Below are 12,658 nucleotides of genomic sequence, written 5' to 3'. Positions count from 1 at the left end.
CAAACAGGGATCTAGAAAGCAGCTGACTAAGAACCAAAATAATGGTGTGTGACAACCCAGTGCTTTCGCGGGCCAGCCGATTGTTTGTTTTTGTGGTTCTGCTTTGTCATCAACAGCATGGCTTTCCTAATCTCTGCTACAAAGGCAACAATACACTCTGGAAGGCCCCAGGCTCATAGCATGCTGCAGTGACAGCTAGGGGGAGGTTTTGCGGTCTATTTCGCCGCCAGCCAGTGCTGTGCAGCGTTTAGTCTAGCATGAGAGAGCCAAGGGTGAGCACCCAAGTTTTCACACAATAAAGGTGCTGAAGGGGAACAAGCACTCCGGGGATACCACCAGCCCAGAGGAGAGAAGTGTACCACCATGTTCAAGACCACCTACCTGCGCGAGGTGCGCAAGGAAAAGTATGAGCGCTCAGATGTCTTCGACGAGGAAGCTGAGGATTCGTCTGCAGGCATCTCAGCCATCCAGGGCTGGGAGAGCCTGCAGGAGCTCAACAGCCGCTTTGCCCGGTACATCAACAGGGCACGAGTCCTGGAGCAACGCAATGCCGTGTTCCGCAAGCAGCTCGAGACACTGCAGCGGATGGAAGAGGCCAGCGGCCTGGAGGAGGCCTTCACAGAGCAGATTGAAGTCAATAGGCAACGCATTCGAGAGCTGTTCTCTGACCGTGCCAAGCTGGACAGAGAGCTGAAGGAGGCTTGCCGCATGCTGGACGAATTTACCAGCAAGTAAGGGAGTGGGGAGCGATTGGTCTTATCTGTGTGTTAAAGGTCAGACTTCCTCCACAGAGAGAGAGAGAGAGAGAGAGAGTCACTCGAAATTTATAGAACAGGTAATTAGATAATTACTCTTAGAATTCTTGCAATTCTAAGAAGTTATACAAGTTATCATTATTAGTGTTGGGTAATAATGAAAAATGTTGAAAAATGCATTTATTATCCTCTTATTTAGATTGATTACTTTATCACCAGCAATCATAAAACAAGTAGTTCATCAAATATTGAATTGAAATAATGCTCAATTACAAAATCAGTTTACCCTTATTCAAAAATCTCAAACATATTAGCTTCATATTCCCATTATCTGTGATGTTCATGTACATTGATGTCAATCAGTAAGTGAGGGCATTTAAAAAATGGACATTCAAGGTCTCTTTCTAGAAACTGTCTCCATGTTACTCTCCACGAACTTACTGTATTGTGATTGAGACTATTTGTTTGGGACAACAGAGTTCCAGTGAAAACTGGTGTGTCAATTATCCAGAATATTTTTCAATGCTATATGCACCACAAACAAAATTTAATTCACCTCTATTGGGATGGCTCAGATGTCGAAGTCTGAGCAATAAAATAGAAACTACCTGCGCAGCTGCAGTGCATACCATTCAAAAGAGACAGAGAAAGAAAATGTTTCCGTAATTAAGATGAAACCATGTTTTAATCGCAGATTTTATGAAAGGTCTTATCAGCTGACTGCCGACAGCCTCACTACATTATTGATGAGTTGAGGAAAGTACTGACCAACTGTAGCTGAATTAACTGGTGAAGTGCGCTGATTTTCACCAGGTTTAGTTTAGATTTGTGGCTCTGAGACGTTACAGCGGTGTTGAGCTAAAGTAAGAGATGAGTTTTTTTAATTTTTTATATATGTAAGTGCTACATTGTGCTGGTCTGGGTATATATTAACACATAATTGAGATGTTTTATGTTTCAGATATAGAAATGAATGTCATTATCAAGAACAGCTGCGAGGGACTCTGGAACAGTTGAACAAGGTATTGTATGAATGAAATGTTGATGATGAAATGACTTGTTTACGCGATCCTAAAAAGGGACGTATAATAGTGCCTTTTAATGACTCCGCATTAGAATTTTCAAGCACAGAAAAAGCCATGTAAAACAGGAAACAGCATAAACCCATTTACATAAAATGATACCTATATCTATTAAAAAGTGTATTGAGATTCTTTATATTTACTATATTTTAGAAATGTATTAAATAAATGTTGTCGCTTTGGCAAATAATTTTTTTTTTTAATTTGCACAGTAATGTAAAAACAAGGGTTTAAAACTGCTGCATATAAAAGATGTAACACCTGTTTTAAATTTAACACAACACTTAACTGACACTCAGGCTCGGGTACTGAAACGTTTTCTGCATCACTGTATGACTGCAGTTTATCACCGGTGTGTTCTTCGGTTTTTGCTGGACTATTACTGTTTTTGTTTTCTTTTGGTTTTCTGTATTTTTTGTTCTTCTCTGCTCTTGCAGGAGGCTGACAGTGCTCTGCTGAGAAACCTGGAGTACCAGATCCAATCTCAGTTCCTGCAGGACGACATCAATTCCACCCGAGATAGACACAAGAAGGTCAGTGGCACTAATGGGACATGATTGAAATTAATTAAACTAAAAAGTAAATGAACTTATTGTGCATTGTCTCAGACAACTCCTACAATAATCAAGTCTCGTAATTATGCGTTAAAGATTCTGGATAAAACATTAGCTGTGTGAAATCTCGCTATTGCCATGTTCGATGAAATGATTCTGATAATATTGACAAAATGATCCATCTTTAAATGTTTCACTCAAGTCACCAAACATTGTTTAAAAAAAGTCTACTGCTAAACTACCTCTAAACATACATTTTGAATGGAAAATAATGATTGCTATACAGAAAATGTGCAGATTGGGACCCATGTACAGAAGGACTTTGGTTAAAGTGTATTATAACAAATAGATTCTGCCTCATGATTAAACTCTATTTAGACTTTTTCAAATGCAAGTAATGGCTTAGGTTTAGGGTTCATAACCATAAAAGATCCTGCTTCAGTTGCTATGAGCAGATTATGATTTTCAAAAATATTTCAAAAAAATGTAATTCATTGTCATGCCTTCTGCATTATGGTTCTTCCAAACATATTTGCAGTTTCAAATAAGCAGTATTGAAATGTAATTTCTCGGAGACCGGGTTGCACATACAGACAGTGCAAAAAAATTAGCTGACAGTATGTGGTACTTGTCTATTTTGTTCAAACTTGTGAAAAGTACACATTATGTTCTTTTAAAAGGTGTAAAGACCATCATGTAGGATTTAAGGTGATATATTGGAAGAAATAATATTCATAATTATGTTTAAATTGCTGTATGAACACCTAAAACAAAGAATCATGTCTTTGTTATCTTAGAATGAGCCTTTCATTTTCGGTCTCGACCGATATTACATTTTTGGGGCTGATGCCGTCACCGATACCAGGGAGTAAAACAATTCCGATATCAATGTATTCTTTATAAACGTATATACTGCACATACAGTATATGTAAACTCACATTTTTGCAATGATCCCTTAAATGTGCTTATCAAACACTTTTGAGATTCCACTGCACTGAAACATTAAACTTTGTTTAATGGGAACTTAGTAATATAAATAACTAGTTTATATGTATTTAAAAAGAAAAAAAAAGCATAAATAGAACAATTTCAAATTTATCCCAAGCAGCTTGTTCTGCATTGTGTTCCATGAAAAAAGCTTTCATATCACTTGGTTGCAATCTTCAACCTCACCGCGAGATGCCATTAAATCCTAAACACTGCTCCTTTAACATGAATAATCCACCCAAATACTGTACAAATCCTTTGTTTGGTCGTGGCAAAGAGAGAATGCTTGTGCTAGTGTATATTAATCCATAGGAATTGATAGAATTGAAGAGCAAAGATGTAACAGTGAGCAACTGCATTGATGCTTTCATGGAAATACTCATCAGTGGCTATTCCATCTCGAAATGATGCCAATATTGTCTTGTCTTTGATCTCCAGGCAGTTTATTTATTATGGATTTATTGGCTAAACCACTGCCAGTCTCGAAACCCAATCCACATCAAAGAATATTTGTTCAATTTTTTTTTTTTTACATGGCAGCGTGTGTGTTTCCTTCTTTTGATCATTACTAACCTCAGGGCAGTACTCTTTGTAAGACATGGCTCAAAATCTTGACATAGGTGCCAAAGGATGTGTTATGATGTTGCCAGAGCTTTGGCAACAATTTGCTTTCTGTGATGTGAATGAGGAAAGGATTGCAGATAAGATGTAACACTACTTGTGACAGGCATTGACACATGACTGGAAAGAACTGAGGACTGCTATATTACCCTCTGCGCAATAGAAATGTCTGGAAGGTCCAACAAGACCAGGATGCTTTAGACATACTTTCCATAGACTTTCTTGCCTGAACAATTCTTCTCTTCTTTAGTTCCAGTGTTCCAGTGTTGCTTTTAATATAACATCCATATCCATATAATATCCATCACTCTGCAATATTGAGATAGCATATTAAAGGGCAGTGCTTGTACTATATTGTGTGGGGGGAAAACATAGCGAGCAGTCTCACTTGAATATGGTGCTAGTGGTCCTGAGCTTTGAAGTATCCCTCCAGAAAGAGGAAATATACCAGCTCTTTATTAGTCTGAGTCTGAAATCACACTAGCACAAATGGAGTCGGACAAAAAAATATCTTTGCTGTAGGGACATGTTGTACCATTTATAAATTTATTTCAGCAAAATGAAAGCCTTTTACTGAAACATTTATATATTAGCTAAACCTGAACAGGAAGTGCAAAGTAAATAAGCAAGAGTTTTGAGCGTAGGCGGTTGAAGCTCTGTAAAATAGAAGATGTTTAAGGATGCTTTTTCCTTTTGCTGGGTTGTATATTTTATGTTTTTCCTTTTTACATTATATCTTCCTCTACACAGAACCTCGCAGAGATCCAAACCTATGTGAACATTCTGCAGCAAATCAACCAGACACTTCCCCTTGTTCCCAATGTGTCAGTGGGCATTTCTGAGGTGAGATCACTAATGTTGTCACATTGTGTGTGTGTGTGTGTGTGCGCGCGTGTGTGTGTGTGTGTGTGTGTGTGTGTGTGTGTGTGTGTGTGTGTGTGTGTGTGTGTGTGTGTGTGTGTGTGTGCGTGTGTGTGTGTGCGTGTTTGTGCGGGCGCTACTCTCCCTGGGGGGAAAAGATTGTGTTTGCATGTGTGTCAGCCTTAGCTACGTGTCTGGGGTTGATGAGGTTACTGACTTTTCTGTCCAATTGGTTGCCTGTGCCTGCATTTATCTGTTCTATATACGTGTGTGAGTACATGGGCAGAAAGCACGGACAAGCAGCCAAACAGTCATTAAGACACTGACAGGGCAGCAGTACGACAGTGTCAGGGCACACAATGAAGCAAATGCTGTGAAGAACGGCTGTGCATGCTAATTTTTTGTCACTGCGCCACAGTGACCAGTGTTTTTTTGTTTTTTTGTTTTTTTTTAGCAGAGTGGAGATTTATTTATGTAAACATTTCTGAGGCAGAGCTGCTCTCAATGCAGAAATTGTTTAATTAGTTGAGGCAAATCTCAGTGGGCATTGACAAAGAACCTCCGCTCTCTGCAGTGCTGAGCTGAAATCCAGTGAAAAGCAAGAAAAGGTTAAGAAAGGCGGGAGCTTGGTGATATTGTTCGTCTCCAAGGACCAGCTGCATACAGAGAAAAAAAAAACTGTGATTAATGGGTTGTAAAATATTACAAAGTTACACACCGGTGTCAACGGTATGGAAATCACCATATGCATAAACCATATGCTGTGGTGTGGATATTTGCCATCCAACACACAACATGTAGACTACATTTTGAATTGACGGTTAGACATCACACCATTAAAATGCCACGTAGGAGCATTTTTGAAGGAATAATGTTCACCCTGCTGAGGCTGTTCTGACAGCTTGTCTAAAACTTGAATATGCCATGTTATTTTTATTTATTTATTTTTTCTCTTATACATCTGGGGATTTTGGTGTCTTGGTGGGTTTCTGGTGAAATGTTGGTGTGAATAGATAATTTGAGAAAATTATGAGAAAAATAATTCAAAGCTATGAGAACACACACAGAGCCAGGTTTAATCCAGTTTGAGCCCTCACTAAATTCATCCAAAATGAATACTCTTTTCGAGCAAAAAAAACATGATCAATATTCATGAATAACACCAAGTATTAAAGTGGTAGACCGCGATACATAACCACAATACATGCGTTTTAATTTTAGATGGTATGAACAAATAAGCACAATTTTAAACACATAAAAGTGCAACAAATGTTACTTCCTTCATGCATTTGTAATAACGCCTGGCTGTCCGACAAACTGAAAGAAAAAAGAAAGCCGACACATTCTAGACGCAGCTGGCTTAACTTGTTAGCCAAGCTGACCCTCCAAGTTCAAGTCACAAGTCTGTAACTGCTGTATTTGACCTACCGACCTTCCAGCATGCTGAAGGCCTTGGTAATGAAGAAAAAAAAAAAAAAAGATGTCCTCATTTTTGGCTCAATACTTAGCGAACTTTACAATTAGTAAGTTAATGGCTAGCTAGTCTACCACTGATTGCACATTTAGCATTTTTAGAAGAGCAGTCTTAAACAGAAAAGTTCATAGTCATATTTGGATTACAAATCATTGTAACAAATGTAAAACTTTAGGCAACTTAAAATGTAAATTTCTAAACCGCAAACCTTAAAAAAAATATTTTGTAAAAGGCCAATGTTTGTCCTATTAACCTAGATTTTTTTTTTTTTTTTTTTTTTGTCTGTTTAAGGCACTAATGTCGTTGGGGTAGATAAATGTCCACCAGTGAAACTGTGTCAAACTCTAAATAATGTAACTTTAATCATTTCCTCAAATTGAAATCGCATACCTAATTTTATCAACTTTAAATGGAATTTAAATGAATTATCAAAATGTCGTCCTAATTTCACTTATTTTCTATGCGATTAGCCTTTTAGGCACAGATAGCACACGCAGTAATAATCTTCAAGTTTAGGAAGTATATTGCATTAAATTTGACAAACATTTGACAAACTTGTTAAACACAGTTTAAATTCTTTATTTCTCAGTACAGCGGGTTTAGGTTTTGGAGATTATTACAGTTAAGAACTTAAGTAGCAGTAAGAATGTCTCTTAAACATAATAATAATAATAATAATTTTACATTTGCCAAAATCTTCATAATAACAGTTTATACCAGAAGTAGTGAGTAAAGCTCTAACCACAGCTGATACGATGCCACTTTACAATTTCTAATTTAGTTTCTGGGCTGTGGCAAATGGTCTCAACCCTCAATGTGTTCATTTTAAAGAGGAAATTAATAGAAAACATAAATGCTGTTCGCTATTGTTATAATGTCTTTATGTTCAAAAATTAATCACTGAATCTTTTAATCCAGTGAGAGAGACATGACTGCCGGCTGCATTTATTTGAGGGGAAGCGGGGTGGGTGGGCATCATGATGTAATGACACACCATAATTCTTTGCATGTTGTCGTTGATTTGTGCTCAATGTGTGAAGGAGCAGGAGAAGCTGCTGGCACAGAGGAAAGTACCAGGGCTGCAGAGTCAGCTGGAGGAATATAAGAGCGCCCTCTGTCAGCTACAGGCCCAGAAACTGCGGCTACAGACTGAGGTGGGTCACCATGACAACAGCAGGTGTCACGTTAATTACATGCAGAGTTTCCCCCTTTTTTTTTTCTTTCAACCACTAAAACAGTATTTTCAGAAAAACACATCAAAAGGAATTCTCAAAGGACCAAATGTGTTTCCCTAGAAGAAAGAGCAGTGGAAACTCCCACTCTCCGTTGTAACTACATTCATTTTCATCAGTAATGTATGTATTGTTTGTTTAAATGGAAACACCAGGCCCATGTATTTGAAACACAAGAACCTCCCATAGTTATTTTTTGTAAGACCAAAAGTCCAAACCCCAAACTCAAATTACTGTTGTAGATAGACTGAAGAAATGATGTAACCTGTTAATTTTAGCTTCAAAGATGACTTAAGTGATTTATAAGAATGATATTTTCTCTCGCTTTACTCATCTAATCAACTAATCTTCTCAACTGTAAAAGAAGAAAATGAATAACCTGTGGTGTTATAATCTGAAACCTGATCAGAGGATGACTATTGGGGATTCATTGGTAGAAACATGAAAAATACTATTACAAATAAATCAAAAATACTTGTTATTTAGTCTACATATAAATCAGTGAATCAGTTTTTCAAATAATTCAATCACATTTTAGCTCGTTTGTTTCAAGTGATAAATACTGTTTCTCAGTTTAGTCTGCATTGAATTAGAATGAGTTTTTAAAGGGCTTGGTCTTTTTTATTTTACTTTTGGTATCTTCATTTCACTTTGGTTTGATATGTTAATCAGTGAGCAAGGCATTCAATTTGCCTTCGCCCCTCATCTTCCATAATGTTGTGCTAATGGACAGATGCTGCAAATGCACCACTAGGTGTCAGCCATGACTAACTTATAACAAGACAGTTAAGGGTTTTGTGAACACAGTTTCCTCACAGGTAGGAGAAACACAGGACTGCTTTGGGGTAAAAAAAAACAACAACAACAACCGCACAACAGTGGTTGCAAGTGCATGTTTCTTGACGTGGCTGCTTTGTTTCTGCAGGTTTTGACAACAGACTTCACTTGGCTTATGTTATGCACCAAGTATTTGGGTTGTATAGTGGCAATAATGTGACATGTCTTTACCATATTTAGTTGTTAATCACAATATGTTACAATACTTTGTGTTTTGACTGGAAACTTTGTTTTAATTTTGAAAAATGTTTGTAAAATACTGATGATTTAACCCATGTGATGGGCACAAATTAAGTTCTAACTGAGTTTTATTTTTTCTTGATTTAAAATTGATGTTGAATTCTTGCTTTCATTAGCATACTAAAGAAGTGTTATGATATGGCACATGAGATGCTCCCTAAGGGGATATATAATTTATTTATGTCATCACTTTATTTCATAATCTCACAATCTCTGCTTCTGTCTTCTCTTTCAGACTGCAATGTTGGAGCAAGCCATCAAAAACACTCAAGACAGTTACGACGATGAGATTCAGATGCACAACGAGCAAATCGAGTCTCTGCGGAAGGAGATCGAGGAAGCTGAGAGGTCCCTGGAAAAGTTCACCAGTGAATGTCGCCACCTGGCCATGTACCAGACTTCTCTTGAAAACGAACTGGAGAGGTACAAGAGGATCATCGAGAACGAAGATAACAGGTAGACTGCATTGCTAACAGACAGAGTCACACTTATACAGACATGTAAAGCCACACTGAATAGGTTAACTGTTGAGCTAGGGAAAAAAATGGAAGAGAAGACTAGAGCTCTACAATGTTGGCTGAAATACACCCCAACAAATCCAATTTAAATGTAAAAGCCAGACCAATTTTTACCGGGATACTTGTGTTTAATTATAAGATTAGCAAGAACAAAAATTAACAGCTGCAAAAATGTTTAAGGATTTACATTCTCATACAATTTGGGCTGAACCAGGGCAACAACCAGCAACTAGAAATTCTGAGGTTTGTTCAGATATAGACAGTGCAAGCCACTAGTTTGGCCACTTGTCAACAACGTTTACATTTAACTGTTCAGTGATAGTTACTGTCAATGTTATCTCTTTACAATTGTCTAAATGCTCATTCATGGCCTCCTCCACACATCCAAAACAAGAGGATCTTGTTGTGCCTCTTAAAAAAACACCCCTTAAGTTGTCTTAAAATGCTATTGACTCATAAAATATCAGCAATAACAACCAGGTATTTTGAGAAGGACTGTACAACGCAGACTCCACGGATTGCTGAAACCCCCACATTCCCCAAACAATGACTTAAAGAGGTTACATTTGCTCCATATTACTTAGGAGCACCATACTCCACGTTAACGTAAGATACAGGATCATCCAGCAGATGGAACTGTGACAACAAATGTTTTCCTCTACTGCACTATCACGAGCATTTCCTTCATTTGTTTCATGTCAAGATGCCTGTTGTTTCTGATTTAAAAAAAAAAAAAAAAAAAAATTGATTTAAACATTTCCTTACCATGTTTCCCTCCATAGAAGAGCTGTTCAGTACTTGGCTGTTGCCTGAATGACATTTCATTGCTCTCTTTCCTGCAGGTTGAATTCAGCAATAATTGGCACTCCCATTACCCTGTTTACCACTAATTACCGCTACACTCACACACCCACTGCATCAAGCCGGGGGAGAGGTAAGGGCACCACGAGCACATCCCAGCTGGTTTACATTGAGAATAATTGAGTGCCCAATCAGCTGCGATTATAGTGTAGACAGCTATACACTTTCTTTGAGCACCAGTCTTACAAAGCTAACAAATTTGTATTCAAAGCCATGTCTTTACTGTCTTTTGCATTCCCGAAATGTGCTGGTTTATACATAATTTGGTAACCAGTTCCAGCTAGTTGACTAATGACTTCATTTTTATTCAGATATCACCCAAGCTATCCAAGATATCACCAACATCAAGCCCCGACAGAAGATTTTGGCCAAGAAGGTCCTGAAGAAGAAGGAGCTGACACCGAAAGACGTGATGGACAGTGGCCAGGAGGAAAGAAACGGAGCCAGTGGAGAGGCTCCGGATGAAGAAACAAAGGGGATCCCATCTGAGGAAGTGCAGGAGGAGAGGGTGAAGAGAAAAGAGCAGAGACCTGTTCTCACTGGAGTCTCTCCACAGGATGTCCCAGACGGAGCTCAGATCAGCAAAGCCTTTGACACTCTGTGCAACATCGTCAGAGACAGAATGAGGAAGTACAAGAAGCCTGAGCCAATTGCTGATTTCTACACCAAGGGTCGTTACGTCCTCGTCACCGGTGACGGCAGCTACCTGGATCCCTGCTTCTACACCTCCACACCGTCAGCCGGCCACATCTTCGTCACTATCAGAGATGGAATGATGTCTCCCTATGAGCCTTACGGACCCTCTCCTCCACCTCCTCAGCCCATTGTCGGCCCCAGGCCTCTCAGTCCCACTCTGCCTCCCAATGCAGGAGGACGGAAGGAGGATGATAGGGGTGGGAGAGGTAAGGATAATGGAGGTAAGGGTAAACATAATAGCGGAGAGCCTCACCCTCACGCAAAAGACCCGGGCCCTTTCCCTCCACCCTCTGGGCCAAGCTCCGGCCCCAAAGATCCCACCCCAGCTGCCAATCAGCCGAAGAAGAGCGGGGATGACAACGGCCCAAGCGGGCCCACTCCAAAGCCTGCGCCCCGTGGTGCCAGCACCAGCTCCAGTTCGAGCTCCAGCACTAGCACCAGCACCAGCTCCAGCAGCTTCACCCCCGATGCATTGAGCTACGAGAAGGTGGAGGTGATGGAGTCTGTGGAGAAGTTCTCCAATGGCCGCAAGGTTAAAGGTTATGAGGAGACTTCCATGGTGGTGGAGACCATGATTGAGAAGTCCAGCAAGAAGAAACACTGAAACCACATCACCTGACATTCACTCCACCAGGGTCCTACATGGTCCAGGTCCTCCAACAAGAAGACAATACTGACTACACAAATACAATTGTTCCCCACACGGCTGTTTTAACACTATATTTTACACTATATTTTTGTCTCTTAGGGAGACCAACCATGCATAAAAACCAACTGCACATTCCTGCTCTCATATTCATTGCTCTTCTATTTGCTTGCAGTCTCTGGTCTTGCGCCCAGAATATGTTTTTGCTGGTTCCATAAGTACCGCTGCCGTTGTTCGACTTACACCCAAACTCATGCTACGAGTCCTTTACTGTCTGAAAACTTGGGACTATGAGAAACAAAGCTCTACACCACCAATAAAAAAGATAAAAGAAAAAAAGTAAAACCTGAGAAATTCTGCCACCCTTCTGAACTCTGTCTAAGAACTCCAACTTTTCCCTTTTCCCTCATTTGTTCAATTGGATGCCACTGCCTGCCCTCAGCACAATTTTGCTGTGTATTAATTTGTTTTGATATATTGAATAATAAAAAAGCATTCAAACATCAATTGATACTGTGTTCTGTTTCCTTTTAGACAGACTCTGTGCACAAGGCACCTCTCATTTATTTGATAGGCCATAAAACCATTTATGCATGTGTAAGTAAAGACAGCCGATTTCATAATATGAGTATAACTCTTTGCCTTTAAAATGCACTTTTGTTATTGTGGTTAACATTTTAACCCTCACCCTGGGTTAATAAGTTATATTTGAAGTTCTGCAGCATCCACAATACACTCACTAATTTTTTTTAAGTGACCTTGCACAGTTCACAATGTCCTGCATTTAGTAAAAATCCTGGATGTCTTCATAAAAGGACTAGAAAAGTAAATGGACAAACAGTAGGTATTGAAAAACCCAAAGATGAACTCAGATATAAAAGATGTAATAAGCAAAACTTGTTTAAGTAGATTTTTAAAAAGGCATAACTTTGTGCTATGTTTATGTCCTTGCTACTCCAGCGTGTATTAACTTTGTAAAAAAAAAAAATTGAAAATGCTTCTGACCCCATTGTAGTTTGAAAACTCTGAGATTGCATTTAGTTTTTTGTATTATATAGTATTGGGAATTCAGCCAGCAGGTTAGATGGTTTTTTTTTTGGATGTTACGCCTTGAGCAGTTTCCTCATGTATATTTATGAGGATTTCAACCATCATATTCAAAAATAAAACAATAAAAATGAAAAGATTCTTGGGCAGCAGACAATTTAAAAGAGAGTGAGTGTTCTCTACATGTTTTGCAGATAGCCCTACATTATTAACAATTAATATGACAGTAATGTACTGACGTGACAT

At 38.9% G+C, this 12,658-nt stretch overlaps 1 protein-coding gene across 1 annotated transcript; it reads left to right on the top strand.

Annotated features, from left to right (window-relative positions):
* The first annotated feature begins 363 nt into the window (after positions 1–363).
* LOC138617627 (filensin) lies at positions 364–11,861 on the top strand. Its single transcript, XM_069692772.1, has 8 exons — positions 364–731; positions 1,717–1,777; positions 2,275–2,370; positions 4,751–4,843; positions 7,376–7,489; positions 8,880–9,100; positions 10,005–10,096; positions 10,335–11,861. Exons 1-8 carry the CDS (start codon positions 364–366, stop codon positions 11,321–11,323), a joined length of 2,034 nt encoding a protein of 677 aa, XP_069548873.1. The 3' UTR covers positions 11,324–11,861.
* Positions 11,862–12,658: the final 797 nt, after the last annotated feature.

The sequence above is a fragment of the Brachyistius frenatus genome, unplaced genomic scaffold (genome assembly GCF_029030835.1).
Source record: "Brachyistius frenatus isolate BFR_SWC_R1_liver_20210118 unplaced genomic scaffold, ASM2903083v1 Contig_13, whole genome shotgun sequence".
Lineage (NCBI taxonomy): Eukaryota > Metazoa > Chordata > Actinopteri > Embiotocidae > Brachyistius > Brachyistius frenatus.
This window is presented reverse-complemented; position numbering and strand designations above follow the sequence as displayed.

Coding starts and splice junctions, on each gene's coding strand:
- LOC138617627 (XM_069692772.1), top strand. CDS start 364: ATGTTCAAGACCACCTACCTGCGCGAGGTGCGCAAGGAAAAGTATGAG. Junction 9,101..10,004: donor ATCGAGAACGAAGATAACAG/GTAGACTGCATT, acceptor TCTTTCCTGCAG/GTTGAATTCAGCAATAATTG. Junction 10,097..10,334: donor TGCATCAAGCCGGGGGAGAG/GTAAGGGCACCA, acceptor ATTTTTATTCAG/ATATCACCCAAGCTATCCAA.